The 23,204-nt window shown below is 49.1% G+C and overlaps 1 protein-coding gene across 18 annotated transcripts in view; it reads left to right on the forward strand.

Annotated features, from left to right (window-relative positions):
• CAMK2G (calcium/calmodulin dependent protein kinase II gamma) overlaps window positions 1–23,204 on the forward strand; it is a 53,699-nt gene that overhangs the window by 17,679 nt on the left and 12,816 nt on the right. For 9 of the 18 annotated variants that reach the window (XM_057737303.1, XM_057737302.1, XM_057737312.1 and 6 more), the window contains exons 4-14: window positions 2,116–2,170; window positions 3,041–3,106; window positions 5,767–5,839; window positions 5,972–6,074; window positions 6,500–6,583; window positions 7,020–7,114; window positions 7,705–7,827; window positions 11,137–11,220; window positions 11,442–11,484; window positions 14,003–14,065; window positions 16,041–16,084. In XM_057737303.1, the coding sequence (XP_057593286.1) occupies window positions 2,116–2,170; window positions 3,041–3,106; window positions 5,767–5,839; window positions 5,972–6,074; window positions 6,500–6,583; window positions 7,020–7,114; window positions 7,705–7,827; window positions 11,137–11,220; window positions 11,442–11,484; window positions 14,003–14,065; window positions 16,041–16,084 (833 nt within the window). The remainder of the gene's footprint in view (window positions 1–2,115; window positions 2,171–3,040; window positions 3,107–5,766; window positions 5,840–5,971; window positions 6,075–6,499; window positions 6,584–7,019; window positions 7,115–7,704; window positions 7,828–11,136; window positions 11,221–11,441; window positions 11,485–14,002; window positions 14,066–16,040; window positions 16,085–23,204) is intronic. The other 9 variants (XM_057737320.1, XM_057737304.1, XM_057737314.1 and 6 more) reach the window with 2 other exon arrangements.

Raw genomic sequence — 23,204 nt, forward strand, 5'->3', positions numbered from 1 at the left:
ACCTGCTGCCCTGTTCGTGCACCGTCCTGCTGCTGTTCGTCACCTCCCTAATGAAGCTGGTCTTTAGCTTCTGGGACAGCTGATTTCCAGGGGATTATTTGTATTACACACTTTAATGCTTTTTAATAGCAAATTTTTAATTAAATGGAATGTCCTTTTGGAAGCGAGGGAGCAGCAGCTGCAGCAGGACTCAGAGTGAGACACCAACTCACAAGTGAGGAGGGAGGGTGGCAGGGCTTTGGGAGAGTTCGCTTGAGCGTGCCTGGCTTAGCTAGGGTGAGAGGGAGGTAGGGGTCTGGCTGTAGCTCCTTCCTTCTGTCACCCACAGGCCTAGAGAAGTATGAGCTTATGTGCCCAAGTATAGGAGAGAATCCTTTGAGGAGGAGGGGTTTTAAAAGTACCACCTGTTTTTGATCCCGTTGGCAAATCGCAGAAATACTGAGTTCTGGTGGAATTTTGGGGTCGAGTAACCAGATCAGATCTAATAAGGTTGGCAGTATGAAGCGTAAACAATTGTCGGGCCCTGGTTCTAGCCCTGGCAGGCCTGAGTCCTCATGTGTCAAGTGAGGAGAATCACAGGGCTCTAGTGATGGCTGAGTGCCTGTATTTTACATTCGGCTGATCTTGCTTTGGTGGGAAGGGGATGTAGGGAATTGCCTCGGGCCCTGATGAAACAATCTCACACGGAAACGGAAGCTGTCATTTGAGCTAGTTGGGGCCCGACACAGAAAAGACACTGTGATTTCTTTGTATCCAAGATCTTCCCTGGTTGGTTTTGGTGTCAGGCCGTTCCTGAAGCGCTCTGCACGGTGCTCCTGGAACTGCTGCGGGTTGGACGGTCAAACAGAAGGAGCCCTTTGGAATGTAGGCTCCCCGTCAAGAGAGTGCAGGTGAGGGGAAGGACAGGAGCAGCTAGGATGGTTGGCCAAAACAAAGTTGCGTTTGCGTTAGAATGATGCTCAGGGGTTGGCATTTAACCCAGAGGTGGCTCTGTGGGCAGAAGCTTGAAGAGGAGACCTCAGAAGACCTGAGGTTGAGCTTTTGCCCACAAGCTCTGGAGGCGGGGAGGGGAAGGGATTCTGCTTGCCAGCCTTTTCTTGAAGGCATTACTGTAGCTCCATGTGGTAGCCTCCTGGACCCATCTTTGATGCTGTTGTAGGCACATTTGTGAATGGTTTCTCTCTGGGCTCCATTGCTTAGTTGCCTGGGTGTGTGGGCTACTCCACATTTCTTATAGGAAACAGTGACATAAACCAGTCTTTGGAGTCAGAAAGAGATGGGTTCACATCTGGACCCACCACATCTTTGGAAAGATACTATATGTCTCTGAGCCTCCAGTGTCCTCATCTGTGGAATGGGAGTAATACTTATCTCGAGGTGGTCATCAAGAATAATAAACTCCTTGAAGCCCGGCACTGTGTCCTTCCTAAAGCCCACCATCTGCCACAGGGTCCAACACACAGTAGCACTCAGTAAATGCTCGTAGCATAAGTAATGTACACAAAAAGCCTAACACAAGGCCTGGCACGTAGTAAGCACTTAATAAACGGTTATTATTGTCGTTGCCTGAGTCTGTGTGTTGCCTCCCGTGCTCACCATCCGTCATCCTCGTTCCACATGCCTTCCTGCTGGGTTCTGCCTTTCCCACTTCTTCCCCTGCTCCTAATTCTTCTGTTCCCATTTACTCCAGGCTCTCAGGCTCTCCCATCTTGTTATTCTCTGTCCCCCTGCAGTTCGCATCCCTAGGTGCTTCTTGCTCTGTGTTGCATCCTCATGCGTCATATGCCAGGACCACCTTCTCTGGGACCAGCCCCTCTGGGAAAGAGGTTCCCGCTTTTCTCCATCCTGTCTTACTTCTTAGCCACAAAGCTTCTGTCTCTCGCCTACATCGTAGGCAGTCTGAGGTGGTGACCAGAGCGCTGGACCTGGGGTCTGGTTGTCTCTGCTCTGTGGCCATGTTGCCTTGGACCAGGGATGCTGGGCGTGTGGCCCCTTCTCAGGAGAGAGACTGTGGGGCTGACAGGATGGGGCAGGGCTGGGGTGGCCGAGGAGGAGAGGAGTAGGATTTCTGAGTTTTCCCTCTGTTAATCTCTGTCCCCATCTCCTCTCTTGCAGTACGCCTCCATGACAGTATTTCTGAAGAAGGGTTTCACTACCTCGTGTTTGACCTGTAAGTGCCACTTTCTGAGGGTGTGGGGGTCTTTCCCTCCAGCCGGCTCAAGAGGAAGGCTTGGAAAAAAGGCCTAAACTGGGTCTTCAGCCTCTGCCGAGGATCCCCCTCCTTTGCCCATGGAGAGGGGTTTGATTTTGAACTTCCTCTGGTAATGGGCAGGTTACTGAGGGTCTCCTTGCTCACTCAGTGTCTCCCCAGGGCTCTGAACCCCAGAATGGCATTGCTCTTGCATTTCTGTTCAGCAGCACACCTTGTGCAGATGCTTTTTTTCTTGCTTCTCGGTGTGTTGTCCTTAGTGGAGAAATAGGACATAGCTCTTTGCATGACCTTAAAAATTCTGGGAAATTGAAGGTACCCTTTATTAGTTGCAAATTGGGCTCCCATTGGTCTCTACTCCACTTTGGTTGTGGTTTAATTTCTTAAAAGTGGCTCTTCACCTCCTGGATATGCCTCTTTGGTATTTTCAGGGTTGGGTCTCTTGTGTCCTTGGTCTCATTATTCTTCAACTTCAGTAGTAGGTCTGTCCTTCTTGGGCAGCTGTATCGTAGTATTCATATTGGTCTCAAATAAAACTATGGCTGAGTAGGTCGATTATGTTCTCTTAGATGCCTGTATATTCATCTTTACCAGACTATTAGCTAATCTATAGCTTACAGAAACAGAAATGTGCAGGGAGAAGGGAGGGCCCGTGTTGTACCAAGGAGAAGTTCCATATCATTGAAGGATTGGTGTGTTCTTGGCTCTCGGACAAAATGCGTGTAGAGTTGACACTTCTTTAAAAGCTGTTGTGCGGTGTGACCTGTTACCTGTTGGATGCTGGGGTTGGCCAAGTGACCTGCCTCCTCTGATCCTTTTTGTTGGTTGCAGTGTTACCGGCGGGGAGCTGTTTGAAGACATTGTGGCCAGAGAATACTACAGTGAAGCCGATGCCAGGTAAGATGAGAGCCCTGTGGTTTAAGTGTGTATCATGACCATCTTAGGGGGCCAAGCAGCGTGCCTATTTGAATCATCTTTGGGAGAGATCAGAAGAGCTCTTAATCTGGACAAAGATTCTGTAGAGCTGGACTCAGGCTACATTCCGTGGGCATTATTAGAAGTTAATAATTCACCACTCCCAGGTTAGTTTTTTGCAAAGCTCTTACATGTCTCCTTTACCCTGTCACACCAGGAATACCTTTTCTTTGCACCACTGTATACTCACAAGGGCCCAAGAACCCTCCCTATCCCCACTTCTTTCTTTTGAGAAATCCTACTGCATACGAGGCATCCTGGGGATGATCCAGAGATGGAGAAAACATGGTCAGCGTCCCGAAGGAGTGTAAACGTCTGGGTTAATAATCCAACCAGGAACCTTCCTTGGAGATTTCAGCCTGTATCACGTTGTGTCTTGACCACCATGACCAGCCCCCCATGTGGGGCTCCACAGGCTGGAAGGCCATTCCTCAGCTGTACCCTCCAGTCCCCAGCCCTCCAGGAAGCCCCGGCAGCTCCTTCGTGTGACACAGCAGAATTCCTCCCACACCACAGCTCGTGGGCACTTGTTTGGCCTGCCTTTCCCGCCTCGGCTCCTCCCCCGCCCCGAGTCTTCTCTCGGGTGATGTTCTTACAACCTGATTTTGATCATCCTGCCTGCAGCTTCTCAGGCATATGTGGCCGCTCTGGCTGCCTCTGGAGGGTGGGGGAGCATAGCTTCCTCACAGATTTCTCAACCCTGAGAGGCCAATGTTTGCTGATCAACTTCAGATGCTTCAGCCTCAGGAAAAATTCTCAAGTGGGAGATGAATTCCAGTGCCAGCAGGGGAGGACCAGGCTCTGGGGCGGGAGGAGGCGGTGATAGCTCAGGGAGCCTGGCGGGGAGGAGGGGGAGCTGGGGCGGGTGACTGTACCAGTGGGCTTGGCCTAGCTCTGCTGGGACAGTTCGCACTTTTGCCATTTTTGGCCAGAAGGCTCTCCCTGCTAGCTTGGCTCTGTTCTAATTATATATTTCTGTGGAGACTCGCCTCTTCAGTTCAGTCTTAAAGTCTCTTTGGCCTACTCTTGGGCCGTGTCCTATAAGGAGGCCTGAGCGTCAGCCTCCAGGAGCCCAGCAAGACCCTTTGGCTCTTGTGGAAGCCCCAGCGTCAGATTTTAGAGGAAGAAATAATACGTCCAGGTCCCTAGCCCGGCACCCACTCCACACAGTTGGTAATACCTGCTCCTTTCTCTAGGTCACAGTTCCTCAACCTCAGCACTACTGACATTTGGGCCAGATAATTTTTTGTCGTGAGGGCCCATCCTGTGCATTGTAGGTTTAGAAGCATCCCTGGCCTCTGCCTGCTAGATGCCAGTAGTGCCCTCCCTCTCAGTTGTGACAACCAGCAATATCTCCAGGCATTGCCAGATGTCCCCTGGGGGCCAGAAATTATCCCCCAGTTTTCACCAGTGCTCTAGACTGCCAGCACACCCTGCCAGGAGTTTGACTGCAAGTGTGGCAGGATGGTATGGACGGTGGACAGCCTGATTCACAAATCAGCAGCTGAAGGTGACTCTAGCTTAGTTTGTCTTTCTCTATGCAAAATCATTATCAGAAATGCTCCTCAGGTGCCTGTTTGGAACCCTCTTAAGTACCTTGTTTCTTTTTTCTTTCTTCTTTTTTTTAAAAATAAATTTATTTATTTTTATTGGTTGCGTTGGGTTTTCCTTGCTGCATGTGGGCTTTCTCTAGTTGTGGAGAGCGGGGTCTACTCTTTGTTGCAGTGCACAGGCTTCTTATTGTGGTGGTTTCTCTTGTTGTGGAGCACAGGCTCTAGGCATGTGGGCTTCAGTAGTTGTGGCACTCAGGCTCAATAGTTGTGGTTCACGGGCTCTAAAGCACAGGCTCAATAGTTGTGGTGCACGGGCTTAGTTGCTCCGTGGCATGTGGGATCTTCCTGGGGCAGGGATCGAACCCGTGTGCCCTGCATTGGCAGCGGATTCTTAACCACTGCACCCCCAGGGAAGTCCCAAGTATCTTGTTTCTTCATGGTGCCTACGTACTTGTTTTATCTCCCTGACTAGATGATAAACTTCAGGGCTGACACTGGGTCATCTTTACATTGTGGTACCAAACACATTGCCTATAGGTGATCAATAAATGTTTAAATTAAAAAATGAGTGTACCCGCCCCCAGAACAACTTAGGCTAGGTTGGACTGTCCTTCCTGAGTTGCCACCACAAGCCTCTTCTCCAAGAACAGAGTTACCATAGAGGGAAAGAGGAACAAGGAAGGAGTTGAATGATCTCTCTCAGGAATCTAAGGTGACCTCCAGTTCCATGGAAACAAATGGGATATGTTGGGCCTTTACAGTCTAAGAAGATGTGGTGGACCGTTCTAGTCTGTCCTCTGCTATTATCTAGTGGCAGACCCTGGACAAACCACTTAATCTGCTTGGGCCTCAGTTTCCTCTTCTGTAAAGTAGGTTGAACAGATGATGCCCGAAGTCCAAGGTTTTAGCTCCTCATTCAGTGATTCTCTGTGAATCCGTGACCCAGAGTTAAGTGCTTTAGTCCACAGCGGGTGGTCCTGGGTGGATGGTTTAACCCCTGCACTGACCTTTCTTCTACTGCTTTTGCAGCCACTGTATACATCAGATTCTGGAGAGCGTTAACCACATCCACCAGCATGACATCGTCCACCGGGACCTGAAGGTACTAGCCAGTTCCCCCTTTGCCTCTTTCTTGTGAAGCATTGGCGCCACCTGGTGTTGGGTAGTAGTACTGCGAGGCTCAAACTAGGCTCCATCTGGGTGCCTCACGAGGTTCTCTGTCTTCCTTATACAGCCTGAGAACCTGCTGCTGGCGAGTAAATGCAAGGGTGCCGCCGTCAAGCTGGCTGACTTTGGCCTAGCCATCGAAGTACAGGGAGAGCAACAGGCTTGGTTTGGTAAGAGTGACCCTGTCTTCCTGGAATGCAGCCCCCGCCCTTCCTCCTCTTCCTGATCTGCCTTCCTCTTTCAGAACTAGAAGCCGGACCCTTAATGGTCCTGGCCTCCTCAGAGACTGGAGGAGGGGAGGGTGCAGAGCTCCCCCAGCCCTCCGTGACTCAGTACAGCCAGACTTGCTGCTGTCAGCATCGCATTCTTGCTGCCTCTGGGGAGGATGGGAGTTCCTGGTAGACACACGGACTTGCCCTCTGATTTAGATTCCGGGCACTACAAGGAGCCCAGCCCGTCATCTTTTGCTACCCATGTGCTGAGAGCTCATGTAGCAAAAACAACAGGAGTAAGAAGGGACTTGGGGGAAATTGCTGCTGTGGATTTAATGAGAGAAAGTGGGTTCAGTGTGCCTCCGCTCTCTCTTCTGCTACAGGTTTTGCTGGCACCCCAGGTTACTTGTCCCCTGAGGTCTTGAGGAAAGATCCCTATGGAAAACCTGTGGATATCTGGGCCTGCGGTAAGCCCATTCCACACGCTCAGCTTTTTGGTGTTAAGGGCCCTCGACTTCCAACGACGGAAAGAAAGAGAGGCATTGCTATTCCTTGTGGGTCCCACAGGCGTCTGGTATACGTGACTTCATGGTGTTTGCTCTAATGCTCCTGGATGGCTGTTCCTGTCACATCTTCTTCCCCAAGTACTTCCTAGATGATGTCGCATCCTTCTTGAAGAGGGATTTGCCCATGCCTCAGCGGGTGGGTTGTGTCTAAAGAAATCCGGACGTGGCTTGGTGACGTGGGGAATGAAGCATAGTGGCACAGCATTATGGGCTGCCATCCACGTCTCCCTGTGGTGTGGCCCTTGACTTTCTGGGTGGCTCTGAGGCCTGTGTGGCTTTTCTTGGTTCCTCAGCAAAGCAGGTGCCTGACCCCAGTGGCCTGTGTTCTGTCTGGTAGGGGTCATCCTGTACATCCTCCTGGTGGGCTACCCTCCCTTCTGGGATGAGGATCAGCACAAGCTGTATCAGCAGATCAAGGCTGGAGCCTATGATGTAAGGACCGGTTTCTCCCTCCCCCCCCCCCCGCCCCCCCCGGCCCAGGCTCTGTCCAGGGAAAGGTGCATGTTGAGTGTGTCACAGGGTACGGGGAGTGTCAGGGACTTTGAGGACCCAGGGATGGGCATATAGGCCTCAATTCTTACCACCACCTGTCCCAGGGAGCAACTTTTTTGCACAGCCATTTTTGGTATCTTTAAAATCACGGAGTCCACTGAAGCCCTTTGGTCTATTATTTGCAAAGAATGGTGCTGTGTGGTGTGCTGCGTGACATAGGGACGAGAAGTCTGACGCCTCCTCCCACTGTGCAGTGGGGCCTTAGGCACAGCGTTGAACCACTGGTTCTTCCTAGTAGAGAGATGGAGTTGAGCCAGAAGATGTCAGTCTTCTGGTGTGATATTCTGGCATTCTAACCATGATTGTTCTATTTTCCTTTCCCAGTCTTTAAGTTGACCCAGGTCCTGGGATTCCCCGGGGCTTCTCCCACTCCCTGCTGGGCAGCTTTATGTAGCACAGAGTATCCCAATTAAAGGGGGTGTGAGGCTCACAAATTTCATATCTCTCCTTCTCCTGTTCCCACTCCTTAGTTCCCATCACCAGAGTGGGACACAGTGACTCCTGAAGCCAAGAACTTGATCAACCAGATGCTGACCATAAACCCTGCAAAGCGTATCACAGCTGACCAGGCTCTCAAGCATCCATGGGTCTGCGTAAGTGTCTTCCCCTGAGATCAAGGAGATCAGGGATGTCAGCTCTCATTGTGCCCATAGCACTCTCTTTACCCTCCTTCTGATGAGTGGAGAATAAGCGTTTTGGGCCCTGAGCTAGGACCCAGTAGAGAGGAGTGGGGGCTGGTTGGGGCCCAGGGGCAGCAAACGTCACCAAGAGGAGTCGGGGAGGCGATTGGGACTAACTGGCTTCTATCTGTCTCTCCCCTACTCACTTGTCAGGTGCGATTTAGTTTTGATCTTGAATGAGGGCTTAGGTTGACCCTTGCAGACTCTAGTTGATGAGAGAAAACAGCTGGCAGAACTCAAAGTGAATTGCCATGCCTAGAGTGCATACTCAGATCTCAAGTCTTAGACAACTCTAATGGAAATGTGACCGAGACCCAGCAAATAAACAAAAGGGGCCTCTGAGCAATGCAAAAGAGCCTCCTGAAGTGCAGTCATAAATCTCGCCCTAGGAGAGCCCACGGGGCCACCAGTACGGGTCGGCACACTGTTTTCGTGTACAGTCCTGTCAGGCCGAAATATCTTTTTTCAAACAAGAGGGTCTGCTACAGTTAGGCCTCCTGACCACCACGATGCATTTATTTATTTGTTCTTTCCCGTGTTTACTGACTGCCTCTTTGATGCCGGTCCCTGTGTGGATGCTGGAGATACAAAGATGAATAAGGCATGGTGCCTTGCCCCCCACAAATCTCAAAGATTAACTGGGGAAACAGGCACGTAAGCAGGCGACCGCTCTGCAATGTGACGAGTGTGTAAAAGAATCTGAGTGTGTAGGAGCTCCTGCCACCTCTGGTGGGCAGTGGGATTGCTGAAGGCCTGGAGGAGGTGGACTCTGTCCTGGTTCTTGGCAGATGACTGGGAGCTCCCCAGGAGAATAACCTGCAGACAGAGGTTAGCAAGGGCCGAGTGAGAGGCCATGGGGAATTGTGGCGAGTTTAAGGGATGTTAAGTAGTTTGGTTGTAGATGAAGGTAGGACTATAGGAATACAAGAGTGTGAAGCCAAAAAGATTCCATGACATACAAGTTTCTGCCTAAGGAGTTTGGATTTTATTCTGAAAGAGTAGGGAACCATTTAAGGGTTTTAAAGAGGGAATGAAATATGCAATTAAGAAAGATCACTTTGGAAGCTGTGTAGAAAATGAAATTGAAGAGGAAAGAGGCAGGGGCAGAGAGCTCAAGAAGCTGTTGTAATTGTCTAAGCAAGTCCAGATGAGGTCTCAGCTAAGCGTAATGATAGGAGAGTGGGCAGTATGGCAAGGAGTGGACACATTTGATAGATATTTGGGAAATAGAATAAAAAGGACTTAGTGACCAACTGGATTTGGGGAGTGAAGGAGAGGGATCTGTAGGGACTGACAGGTTTTGAGTTGATAACTCAGTGGAGGGTTGTACCATTCACCGACCCAGAGGAAACCCAGAGGAGGAAGCCGTTTATGAGAAAAGGAGATGTATTAGTTTCATACATGTTTTTTGTTTTTGTTTTTGTTTTTTTAGTTTCATACATGTTAAGTGTGGTGTTTGAGGACCTCTAGCTGGAGACAGCCAGTGGGTAGTTAGGAATATGGAAAAGAAGTTAAAAATTGGAAGTACAGGTTGTAGTCATTTCTGTGTGGGTGGTGTTGGGGCTGTAGAAATAGATGTGATTGTTTCTATACCGATCGAATTCTTACTGTGGACTGTTGTAAGAGAAGAGATGACCACCAGCATTTAGTGGCAGGGAGAGTTAGAGGAGCCAGCAAAGGGGGCTGAGAATGAGAACTTTCATGGAAGAAGGAGAATCAGGAGATCCTAAGAAACAGGAGGTCTCGGGAAGGGAGGGTCTGTAATTAGATGCTTCAGAAAGTCCAGGATAAAGACAGACCAGTTGGCTCTGACCACTTAGAAGCATCGTTTCGTTATTTCACTGATAGAGGCAGTGGAGGGAGAGGGACCAAAGCCTGTTTTCAGTAAGGTGACGAGGGAATGAGGGTGAAGAGAGAAAGACATAGTACTACTTAGAAGATGAATGAGTCAAGGGAGTTTTTAAAATTTCACTTAAGGAGAGGCTTGATTATATTGTATAGACTGCAAAGAAGAATATGATCCAGAATCAGGGGTTAAAATATTGCCTAATTGAGGAACCAGTGTTTGGATAGCACAATGAGAGAGGGGCTCCTGAGCCCAGGTCAGGGGGTTAGCACATAAGGGATGATGCTTCTGAGACCGGGGATGAGGTTGCAGGGGGGTGGAAGTCAGCTTGTGAGTGGAAGGCTGATGTTGAAGGAGTTCTTGCTTGAGGATCTCTCCTTTCTCTTTGTGGAAAAGTTTACACTTTGGAGGAGTAGGTGAATTATGAGACCCCAGGAAGGTAGACAGGGTTGGGAGAGTTGCTTCGAGAACCAGGAAAGGGAGTGGCCAGGGAGGAGACTAGGGGAAAGATGGCGGGGTGGCCCCGTGGGGGTGTGGGCACCAGGCTGCATGTTGTAGGACTTATTTTTCTAGCAGGCTGGCCAGGATCACAACAGAAGAGTGAGGGGTGAGCCACTTAAAATGGGTTCAGTGCTCAAGAACTGCAGAAATGTCATGTTCTGGGGGTCATGTTGTGGGCCCCACACTCCATCATCCTATGTATCTCAGTAGCCCCTGAGGACATCTCTGTGTTAGGATCTTATGTAATAATTGAGGCTTGTATTGCTGACCCTGAGTCATCAGGGAAATGTAAATCATGTCCAGGGAACTCTGTTTAAAAGGAAGTTAGCAGTAATAAAGAAAGATTCCCATCCAGAACGGTGAAAAGAATTGATCCTTCAAGGTAAAGATCCTTAGTTTCTCAGATCACAACTTCATTTCAGACCTTGTCAGAGGGGTGTTGAGAGGAGCTTTTGGAAGAAGTGAATATTCTCTCTAGAGAGCAGAAACCCTTCCTGTTCTCTCAGTGCCCAGAATCTGGAGCGCAGTAGGTGCTCACTAAATAGCTGCCGAAGGAGCAACTGCTGAGGACCACAACACAACAGAATACTCTCCCTTTCCATAGCCTCCATCTCCCGAGGAAGATTAGAACGCTCTCTCAGGCACCCTCATCCAGTATCAATTACCGGTGGTGTTTTTATGTTCAGATTATTCTCCTTACATAACCTTGAGTTTGGGGTAGTGCTTTTATTGTAAAAGCATTTTCACATCTATGACCTCATCTTATCTTTGGAGCAACTCTGGGGTGGCTGAGCACACGGCCACGGGCGCTGCGACTCTGGTGAGGGGCAGAGAATCTGGCGAGGGGCTCACGGGCCTGTCTGTTTGGCTTCCAGCAACGGTCCACAGTGGCGTCTATGATGCATCGTCAAGAGACGGTGGAGTGCCTACGCAAGTTCAATGCCCGGAGGAAACTGAAGGTAAGTCTTGCCTTCTGGGCCTGGCTGCCAGCATCCTAAAATCATACCTTTTGGCAGTGGGCCCCCTGCCCCACCACAGAAGGAAGCTCCCCTCCTGGCCGGAGCTGAGCTATGAAGGTTGTACCCATTGGGAGCCCCAGCCAGCAGCTGCCCTCTGCCTGAGAACAGACTGCGCTTTTCTAGAGCCTGATAGAATTCACAGGACCCTCTTCTTTCCCCAGGGTGCCATCCTCACGACCATGCTTGTCTCCAGAAACTTTTCAGGTATGTTTTCAGCTGTGCACTTTAATTCTATGAGGTGAGTGGGTCAGAACAGGCTGTTGCCATATATCATGCCATCCTGGCACTGGGTGTCTTGGGCAACACCTTGACCAAGATGATGAGGATCCTGTTTGGAGGGGCTGCTGCAGCTGAGTCGTGTAACCTGAAATTCTGGGGGGCTTTACTTGACTTCAAATTTATGAACTGTATTCCCTAGAACCTCCCAGGGAGTAGCCTGCCCGGTCTTCCATTTACCTTGTCCCTGGGGATTCTTATTTCTCTGAAGACTCTCAGCACTTGAAGATTTTAGCCAGTCTCAAGGGCATTGAAGGATGTGCTGGGGAAAAGAAAGAGATGAAGAATCTTCCCAGTCACCACCATTAATTGGCTGACTGGGACGATCTCTACATCATTGTGTCCAAGTAGAGATGACTAATAGAAATTATTCCAGATGTTTAAACCTTTTACAGCAACTGTGCTTAAAATATTCTATGTGATACCAACCATAAAAATGAAGAAATAGAGACCAGCAGGATGGAGGGAAAGGAGCTTGCTTAAATTTGCATGAGGAATTGGGAGACTTGGGACCAGTAATTTGTAAATCACACTTGACATTTCTTTTTAAGATGCAAGACACTCCACCTTCCCCTCCCCCCACCCTCATCATTGTTTGCCTTCAGTTGGGAAGCACAGTGGCTTTTCTGCGAAGAAAAGATTAATGACAGGACGTAAGACAGAAAGGTCTCTTCCCAGCTTGCCTTTTCCCCTGGTCTTCCCTCCCCCTAACCCGCAGTCCCACTGTTTTGGTTCAAGACCCCTCTTCTCATTCTCATAACCAGACTCCCTCCCTTGCTTTCCCTCTGCACAGCCCCGCGGTGGGTGGGTGGGGGGTGTGCAGGAGGCTCAGGTGGGCAGCCGCCTGGGCAGAGATTGCTCCCTTGAGCTTGAGTCCACAGGCTTGGCTGTATTGTTTCCCTGGCTCTGGGGCTTCATGAGCTCTAGCCGAAGTGAAAGCCACAGGGCCCTGGTGAGTGAGCTGGGAGGCTGTCCCCCTCAGACCCACCCCTGTGACATTGGTTGGCGGCTCAATCTTGTGTCGTGGGTACCCACGAGGAGAAGGCTGTGTTTCTGGATTCACGCCACAAATGGGGACAGGAGGGCACAGTGGGCTGCCTCCAGCAGAAGTGGAGCTGAAATCCCACATCGGGCCCCTGGTCCTCTAATTACTTGCAGCTTCTACTTTCTGGGTTTAAGAAAGCCTTTCTAGAGGACGCTCAAGGGTAGTTCTGTGCCCACCCTAGAATGGGGTGATTCGTTCTCTCTCCAAGTAGAAGAGATGTGAAACAGGCTGCTAGGAGATCAATAGCATGTGCCCCGTCCCGTGGCCTCCAGCCTCCGCATCAGCCACTCCGTATCCATTTCAGGAAATTGGTGTCCTGGTTTCAGGAACTCAGTCTCTCTGTTGGGACACAGCACCTTCACTGATCGCTAAAGAGAATCCTGTCCTTGCTGCCCAGACTTTGGCCTTTGCACTCACTTTGCCCTGGCCCAGGAGACAAAAAAACAAAAACAAACAAAAAAACAAACCAAAAAATTTTTTTAAAGAATGCTGCAAGCATTCCAGGATGACCTCTTCTGCCCTGACTCTGGGACGGGTGAAGACAGGGCCTATCTCCAGAAGCTTCTGTAGAAAGAGGTGTCCACAGGTATAATCAAGAAGGAAGGGCACTTGTGGGCTTCTTGAGAAGCAAGTGAGGCCGTTTTCTGAGTTGATACCAAGAAGAAGGTTCAGCTTATCCCTGGATTCTAGCAGGTTGGCTCACGGGGAAATCAGGGCTTCTGGAATGTATTGCGTTAGTGGCCTTTGTTTTCTTTCTGGGGGCTCATTTTTTGGGCATCTACACCTTTGGAACTCTGAAATACAGCCTCTCTTGGCCACCTGTCTTGCCTTGAAGAGGGAACGTGACCTGTGTCTCCGAGGAACTGGGGGCTGTGGTGCATCAGTGAACTCGCTGCACAAGGGCCATGGACCCTCCCTGAGCCCCAAGTGCCAGTCTCTCTACTGTTTGGAATGTGGCCAGAGGAAAGGACTGCCCTCTGGAAATGTCCTCCTTTCGGTCCCCTGGGGAGGAAGGTCTGCAGATGACGCTCAGTTTCCTCACAGCCTTAAGCTAGGGCTGGGCTGCCTCGGAAAGGACCCTGCCCCTCACCAAGTCAGGCTTTGACCTGCGTCCCCTCACCCGAGGTGGTCGTGGGACAGGTGGCGTCGTGGGATCCCCCACGCCCTGTCCGAGCCCGGTCCTCTCAAGTCCCCAGACTGCTGCAGGGCTGGCTGCACCTGCTCACCAGCCCGCCTCCGGTGCCTCCGCTCCCGCAGCTCGGCCGGCTTGGCCACACGGCCCGGACCCTGCCGTGCGCGGCGGCAGCGGTTTCCTGCGCCTCGCGCTGGGGCATGCTCGCTGCTGACTGGCCCGCGTGGCTTTGCGGCAGCTCTGTGCACTGAGAGACTGTATCCCCTCAGTTGGCAGGCAGAGCTCCGCCCCCGCCTCGCCTGCCGCGAGCGCCGCCGGCCTGGCCGGGCAAGGTACGTGGCATGAGTCCTCCCCGACCGCCTGCCTCGGCTCCCTGCCACCCCACCAGGAGGGCCAGCATGCCAGGCCCGCTCACCAGGGAGGCGAGTCCCATGCTTGCGGGCTGAGATGGGCATGCCGGACGGACCACCTAACTTGGCATCTGCGAGCGCATCGGTGTTACAGAGCCTCCTAACCGGCCGTGCATGCTGGGCGCTTGCCAACTCTCAGGAGGCAATAGCCTGGGGACGTGGAGCTGGGCAGCGGGAGGCTTTCTTCCCGTCGCCACCCGCCCAAGAGCTTGGCCTGCCTGTGAGGGCTGCAGCCAAGGCGGCCCAGGACAGCCCTGGCGTGGCCTAGAGCTGCGCAGGGCAGAAGACTAGGCTTTAGCCTCACTGGCGAGGCCCGCCCTACCCCGCGGGGGAAGCCACGCCCCTCCAAATTGTGAAGTCTGGCCTTTGCAGGCCTCCGGGTCTGGAAGGCTGTAGAGTGCAGAAGCTGTGCAGACAGTCGTCCCCGGGTTTGGATCCTAGCCCTGCCACACCCTGAGCAAATCACATAAGCTCTCCCAGCCTTAGTGTCCTCACCTCTCCAATGGGGCTAATAAGTAACACGGTGACGATTAAGATCAGGTATGTCTAAGGCTCTCAACCCTGCCTGTAGGAGAGAACTTGTTAAAAAAAAAAAAAAATCCTGACGCTGAGACCCCACCCCAGACAAATAAAATCAGAGTCCCTAGGGTATGGGATAGGCGTAAGCATTTTTTTCTAACTCCCAAGTGATTCTAATGGGCTGTCAGAGTTGAGAACTTTGACATATGTGAAGCACTTAACACAGTAGGTGGTCAGGCATAGTAGTAAACACATTTTAAAAATAAATTTCAAATCACCCCAGCATGAACTGGAGATAGAACCAAAGGCCGTTTTTGGAGGTCAGAAATCTTGTGATGGAAGGACCCTTATTCTCGCTGGAGACCCAGCTTGGGTAGGCATGGCCACCTGAAGGGAAGAATGACAGCAATAGTGACAATGGTTAACACTTGCTGAGTTCTTGCTATGTGCCAGGCACTCTGCTTAGTGCTTTTCATGCCACGATCCCATTTTATAGATAAAGAAACTGAGGTTCAGAGAGGTTAACTCACACAGCTAGCAATCAGTAGAACTAAGAAGCAAACCCATCAGAGTCTAGGTGGATCAGACAGTTGGACTCATTCCATCTCCCTGGAACCTCCCATCTACTGTCTGCTACGTTCCTGTGGCCTTTGTGGCCAACAGGCATCACCAGCCTTCCTATGTGGAGCTTATCAGCCTTGAGCATCACCTTGTGCTTGGCTAGAATCTGTTTAATACCTCATTATTCTGCCCAGTCCTTTCTGCTCAGTGGGTCCAGAGAGTAGACTCTGAGGAAAGGGTGGCAGTGAGGACCTGCCCAGTCAAGGCTTCTACCCCCTGGCAAAACCCTCCTGTAGGTGGTCCTGGTCTCTGTGTCTGTGTCTGTCTGTCTGTCCTCACGTCTGGTCTCCTTCGTGAACTGTGACACTCTTGTTTCTTGAGAACACTCAGGAGATGTCTTGCATCCTTGCAGCTTGGCCGTCCTGAGAATCTCCATGGCATCTAGGGACGGCGCCCTCACCTTTCACCCTGGCACTCTGCTTCCAGGCCTAGGTGGAAGCTGTTGAAGGCAGAGTTCCCAATGGCCCAGGCAGCCCCAATATTGAATGTGGTTTCTCCTCCTAAGCACGGAGTGTCCCTGTTTCTGCTGAGCCCTCTTCCATGGCAGAGGATATCCTGGGGTGCCACCCTGAGGGTCTGACGCTGCTGAGATGCCCTTCTTGCTTTGGGGGCACCAGAAAGGGCCTCTTCTAGGGGTTTCAGGAGATTCCTGGCCCCTTTGTCAAACACATCAGTCTCTTGCGGATCCAGCTGCCAGACTTCAGGTTGGGGAGAGGGTACAACGCAGAAGACTTGATTTTTATCTTTGTTTTCACAGCTGCCAAAAGCCTATTGAACAAGAAGTCGGACGGCGGTGTCAAGGTAGGTGTCTCTACTCCTTCAGCCCAAGTCTGGCCCGTCTCCCAATAGTCACTCCTGGGACTCCTTGGCACTTTGTTCCCCCTTTCCCCAAGACCCTCCTGTCCTTGCTTTTCTGCTTTGAACCAGAAACCTCTGTGCTCAGAACAGCAGGTTCCAGTGGCCTGAGAGGGCAGAGGGATACGTGCTTCACCTGACCATAGCTTGATTGGAAAGACTCAGGGGAGGTGATCGAAACTATAGTTTACTAGAGCTGAATCCTGAACTTGACTTCCAGACATGGGTTTCATCTCCAGGGCTTGACTCTCTGGGTTTTTTAGGTCATTGGTTAATCTTTTTTTCTTTTTTATTTAAAGCACAAACCCATTTAATCAAACGAAAGCCAGATTTGCCTGGTGGACTCAGGGTACAAGGCTTGGCACCTGAAGCTACTATCCTTTTGTTCTTTTTTCTTATCTCCAAAGCACTTCCAGAACCCAGCTCAGATACCATTGAGTGAAAGCATCTTAAACTTTCTCGAGGCATAGGCGCCTCAGACACAGGCAAGGGCCATGGTACATCCCAGCTCATTTTCATTTGGCATGGGAACTTTTTCCTGGGGGATGAGGTCAAGAGGAGGGACAGGGGCCCATAGGGACCAACAGGAAGTTGTGGGCATGGCTCCTTGGCCAAGATAGAGAGGTCCTCACACAGCCCAAGGTGTTCTTAGATGCTTTGGGGGCAGAAAAGGCCCTGGGGCTGAGGCATTGGATAGGAGTTCATGCTATCTTGAAGCCTACCAGTTTACACGATGGAGAATTTCAAACCATTATTATGCAAACTTTTAAATTCCAACAGAAGTTTAAATGAGACCTTTCCCCTGGGATCTGATGTCCCCAGCTGAGATATGCCTGTGTGCCCCTTTCCCTTCCCCCATCCCTTCCTCCTTCTCTCATTCTCTGCATGCCTGCTTCCGTGTACTTCTGCCCTGAGGAGGGGAGCTTGGGCTCCGCACACACTTGCTGACATGGAGCTGGGGTTGATTGGCAGCCCCTCAGTTACAGGGGTGTGAGCTCGATGGTGGAGCCACGTTAGGAAAAGGTAGTCAGTTTAGTTAGAGATTTTGCATAATTTTTTTCTGGAGAGAAAGCTAGAATCAGTCTTTACAAAGTATTTATTAAGTACCTATCAGAGGCTCAGTGCTACACTCAGTTCTAGGGGTGCACAAGGGGTATAAGAGGAGATGCAGGGAATGCCCTGGTTGTCCAGTGGTTAGAGCTCCGCGCTTCCACTGTAGGGAGCATGGATTTGATCCTTGGTCAGGGAACTGAGAGCCCCCAGAGATGGGTGGCGGGAGGGGTGAGGGTATGCAGGTTTCATCCAGCCTCAAGAATTGCAAGGTTAATTGCAGAGGAAAGTGGACACGCCTGGGATCAGCTAAATACTGAATGGTGTATGGTACTAGACCCTACATGGGATGGTTCAGTCCAAGAAGCTTCTGGGGAAGAAACTTATTGGAGAAAGCTAAAAGGAGGTAGGAAGATTGGAACCAAGTCAGTTATTGCCCCTAGAAAATGGGATTGGAGGTGGAACATGGGGTGTGTGGTAGAGGGGATATAAAAAATACAGCTGGATTGGTCTGGTTGGGCAGAGGAATTTGGAGGTTTGTGTGTTAGACCACAGGAAACACCATCGGCCACTGAGCAGGGAAGGTTAAGAGATGTTTTCAAAAGACTTGGCTAAGCATGTAAGGGTGAATAGAAGAGGGCAGGACTAGACACAGGGGTATCAGCTAGGATTTATTATAATCTGGGTGTAGGGTGAAGTAAAGATGATGAGAAATAGAAAGGGTTAATATTCAAAATAACCACCAGAGGAGCACAGACTAACTAGTTGGAGTAGGTGCTGCCTGTGGGTTATTGGTCCACCTGTACCCATGAATGCTGGGCTCTGAGAGGTAAGGCAAAGGAAGTTCCCGTCAGATGTGGGAGAACAGAAAAGGGTCCATCAACGGTAATCTCGGAGTGTCTTGAGTATTGAAAGAAATGGTGGTGTCTTTGCTAGAAATGGGGGTAGTTGTGAAGGAATGTTTTGGTGGGAAGAGAAGTTTTGTTTTGACCACACTGAGATTGAGAGACAAGTGAAGATCTGGGCAGATTGGTCTTTAAAGGTGCTGGGAGATACCTAGTGTAGCCCAGGGAGGTCAGCACTGGGTGTGCAAAGGGGGATTCACGTTCGTGAACCTCGTGAGTTTGAAGGACTAGTTGGATTTTGCCAGGTTAAGAAGGGAGTGGAACAGGCAAAGGGAACACACAAATCTGAAACAGTATGGTGATTCTGGGAACTCCATTAGCTTTTATGTGGTGAAGCAAAGAGTGATTGCACAAAATAGGACCTGAAATAAAGCAGTGACAGCTGAGATGGTGAGAGGACGGTTAAAGGCGTTGTTAGGAAATAAGTTTCTAGCAGAACTTTGCAGATACTGGCCTCAGGCACAGCCATGCAAGACTAGCCTAAGGAGCTAGTTAAAATACACAGATTCCAGGGTCCAGCCTGGAATTCAGATTCAGGAAGCCTTGGGTGGGAGGCAGAATCTGAATTTTAATAACATTCCCATTCCTCCATGTGAATCCAAAGCACACAAAGATTTAACAGTCCAGTCCGGGAAAGGCAGAATTTCCGGGTTATCTGTTATTAAGGAGCTAGAAGAAGAGGAATCGGCAAAGGAAATGGAGAAAGAGGTGGAGGAAGAACAGAAGTGTGCAACAATGCCAGCCCTTACAGGAGCACTGAGAAAGATGCGGGCTAGGCAGACAGAATCGGTAGTTCAGTTGCTTGAAATGAGAACATATGTGGGGAACCTTGCCCAGGTTCTGACCCTGATTAAGTGCTCCATAAAGGAGTTTTATGCGTGAGAAAAGACTTTGAATATAGAGGCGGGGACCAGAAGCTAAGATGCAAGGGTTTAAGAAGGGCATGACCAACCAAAATGCAAAGGCAAACAAGAAACAGGTTGGGGGAAACATTCATAGCAGGTGTGGTGGGATAAGTTAATATTGTTTTTATACAAAAGAGCTTTCTCAAATAATACCCCCCCCCCCCAAATCCAGCAGGTAAATGGTCAAACAAGGTGAACTGACGATCTGAAAAGAGAAGTAGAACGGGTTAACAAATGAAAACGTTTAGCCTCACTGGTATCAGAGAAATGCAGGTTGAAACGAGGTGCCATTTTTTGAGTCTAAGGTTCGTGATAGTGGTGTAAATCAGAAGGACCCCTCCTAAAGCAGCCTGTGCGTCAAAAGCCATAAAAATGTTCCTATTCTACCCTTTAGTTCTACTCCTGGGAATTTGTCCTAAAGGAAACGTTCAAAATATGGAAAAACTGAAAGCAGAAAGATGTTCAACATGACATTATTTATAACCATGAGAAGATGGGAAACATCAAAAGCCAACAAGATAATGACTAAATAATTACGGGAAATCTAATTGACCATTACTAAGTTATTAATTTCTATGACTAATGACAGAAATGTTTTAAGTGGAAAAACTGGGATATAAAGCAGTACATTCACTACTGTCTAAATTTTGTTTAAAAAAACCAAAGTACTTATAGATTATATTCAGTGTATAATATGAACAGGAAAAGAACCAGGAGAAAACCCACTGAAGTGTTAATAGTAACTTCACTGGGTGATGGGAATTTGGGAAACTTTTGTTTCATACATTTTTCTGTATTTTATACATTTTTCACCTAGACCGTGTATTACTTTGATAGAATAGAAATTAATATACTATTTATTTTTAAAGTAAGGCATTAAAAAAGTAAGACATAAACTTGTATATAGCTTCCGATATGTTTAAATTGCATACACATACAGTTTATTGTATGTCAATTGTATCTTAATAAAAGTTCTTAAAGGAAAAAAAAAGCTGTTCACCAAATAAAGCAAAAGGCAAGAAGAAAAAAATAATAAATTGCATATACAAAAGACTGGCAAGAGTGATAGGACTATGGGTGTTTCTTTTCCCTCTTTTTTCTCTTTTCCAAATTGCTTGTAATGTGGTTGCAGTCCTTTTTATAGTCAGTAGCAAGTATGTAATAATGAACAGTGTGGTTGGATGAAAGTACCGCAAGAGGGGAAGGAAAAGACAAGGCAAGGTCTGTGGGGTTTTGCTTTTCTGGGCCTTCTTGAAAGTCAAGGTGATAACCTGTGTTATGAGGGAGACCTGTGAAGCTGCTCGGAAGATCCTGATCTGTCAGCATCCTGGATCTTTTGGATCCCATCCTCCTTTCCCAGCCCCACCCCCTCCCCAATTCCTGCTTCTTGAAGTCCACAGGGAGATTTCTTTCTTGCTGCCCAGAAGCTTTCACAGATGCTTGGATATTAGCATTGGTTTGAGCAGTGAGTCTACCTTGTGCAGTTGAATTTGGGGACTTCAGGTTCTGGTTTCTTTGAAGGTAGATACCAGTGACCCAAGGTCTTTGGAGGAGTGAGAGCCAATTTAGAGGACAAGACTTGAGGGGCCTCTAATTGAGGACAACTTGTGCATTCCACTCCCAGGCTAGAATGGCTATCCAGTCTTAAAAGAGAGAAAGGAAGAAAATAAAAGGAGAGAGAAACTGGAAAAGAAGAAAGAAAGAAACGAAGGGAGGGAGGAAGGAAAGAAGGAAGGCAGAGAAAAGAAAAGGAAGAGAGAGATGCTGTTATTTTCCTTAATTCTCACACGTGGGTACTGTTTGAGTATTTGTTTAAGTGTGGAAAGGAGGCTTGAACCTTTTTCTGGTTTAAAATTTTAAATATTTAAGTTTTAAACATAAGTGAAATATGGTTCTTTAAAAATGATCTGGTAATTAAACAGTGCTGCAGGCTGCCAGTGGAGGAGGCCAGCTGTGTGTGGCTGAGGGCAAAACTCTAAAGGGATGGAGAAAGAGATTGAAAGAAGTCTGCTCACCTGGTAGAAGCTAACCCATGAGTAGAATAGATTATCTCAAGTTTTCATGCAGGGCAGTTTAGGAAAAAGAGAGCCAGCTGGGAACAAGTTGGAAACTTATTCCCCATCAGTTGAAGCAGACAGCAGAAAGTGCTCTGTCTGGTCTGGGTGAAAGCAAGCTGAATGGCCTTTTGACTCGAAGACCTGCCCTGGTCTGTGCCCCTGCAGCGTTTTCAGTACTGTGATTCCAGGCAAGTTAGAAGTCTGTGCTCTGCTTTAGCCTGGGGAAAAACCAGAGTCAACAAACCCAGTTTAACTTGGCAAAAGTTTGTTGACTGTATGCTAACTTTTAGATATTTTGCTAGGCACCATGGAGATTGCCAAGAGAAATAAGATAGGACCTTCCTTCACAGTGTTACCCACTCTGGTTGGATAAGTACATATATGAATGCAAAGCAACTCCCTTTTTTTGAATAATTTGGAAATAGAATCTCACACGTGGGTATATGTGAAAGGCTAAAGCGAGAGGCCTCATTATATTTAGACTTTCTTTTTCTTTAGATCTATTTCTAAATTGTGGACCATTCTTTTAAATACTAGTAGTTCTCTTCTTTTTAATAGAATACATTCTCAAAAATGTCTTCTTAATAGAATGTCAGCTTCTTGAGGGCAGAAACATTTCTCAGTGTTCACATGCCTAGAATAGCCCTCAGTAAGCATTTGTTGGCTGTCGTTAGATGAATATGCAAGTCAAAGGACAGACAGACATGTTCCAAGGGGATTTCTGTCTCCCACTGAGCTAGTGATAAAATTCTTAATTACCTTTTACCTTTTAGACACAGTGTTCTCAGATGTATTTTCAGTGTTCCATGTGGTCTTTATTTTTCTGCTCTTGTTTCATATCTGAACATAAAGTCTTTCAGCATCTAGCTGAGACTAAGGCATCCCAGCTTTCAGCATTCCCTGTAGTTTATATCTTTGTGTCCATATGATCGCTGCACGTTTAATCATGAGCACACCTGTTTTTCCATTACCCTCTAGTTGCAAAATGCAGTAAAACAGTGAAATCTTATAAATGAGCATGGCCATACCATCAAAGAAATGGGTGCCAAAATTTAATATTTGTCAGATGATTTTCAAAAGCTCAACGTCTTTCTCTGAAAAGGAGTTTAGGGGTGCAGTGAAAAAAGTCTAGGTGCAGAAGTCAAATGTTGTTCAAGCTGAAGTTGACCTAGAGGAGCTTTTGCCCGTTACCTGATAGCCGCTCACTTGAATTTCAGGCAGACCGAGTTATGAGAGAAAATAAATAATCCTATAGGTGAGCTAGGTAAGCCCACACCTGTAAATTTGTAGCAAAATGTTACTTACTCTTATAGACTTGTGACTTAATCTCCTTTTAAGAGGTTTCTCTGAGCAAAGCTGAGACACCTCAGAATATACTAAATCTGTGTTTGTGAACCTGACAGCAAAGGAGGTCTTCCTCTCCCAGAGCCTGGAGGGGTGTGTGCGCCTGTCGGTCTAGGTGCTGTTTTAACCCTTCTGGTGCTGGACTCCAGGTCTCCTCCTTCTGCTCTTTTCTCCTGAGGCAGAGCCCACGCTGGTGCACTAACCTGCAGCGTCTCTGTGCTTCTCTTCTTACCTCCTCTTTCCCCTTCTCTTTCCCTTTTGCTGTGGTGTGTCCAGAAAAGGAAGTCGAGTTCCAGCGTGCACCTAATGGTGAGCCTTGCCTGCCCACCCATCCGCCCGCTCCATGCTGCCTGCGCCCGCCTGCCAGCCACGCAAACCCATTCTGCCATGTGCGTGTGCTTCACTCATCCTCACTGCATGTCTGTGCTGTGCGGGCAGGTGTGGCCTTCCTGCCAGGCGGGGGCCATGGCCCAAGGTCGCCCGGCGGCCTGAGAAATGGCCGTTGGAATGTGTGGTACAGCGCTCCCTGCTGCAGCACTTGGACTGCCCCCAGCAGCCCAGGGCAGGATGTGAAGCTGGTAGGGATTCGGGGCCAGGTGGCAAGCACAGGGGGAGACCCTCCCTCACGGTCGCTCAGGAGGAGAGGCCCTGCTCACAGGGCACGAGCAGCCATTTCCTGCAGACTGGCAGCCAGTGGACCTCTGTGTGGTGTGCAGAGGAGCTGGTTGTAGGCTCACGGCTCTGAGCCTCGCTCTCCGGGCCTTTCCCCCTGTGCAGGTGCCCATCAGCAGGCTGTGCCCAGTGT

Source organism: Hippopotamus amphibius, chromosome 5 (assembly GCF_030028045.1).
Source record: "Hippopotamus amphibius kiboko isolate mHipAmp2 chromosome 5, mHipAmp2.hap2, whole genome shotgun sequence".
Taxonomy (NCBI): Eukaryota; Metazoa; Chordata; class Mammalia; order Artiodactyla; family Hippopotamidae; genus Hippopotamus; species Hippopotamus amphibius.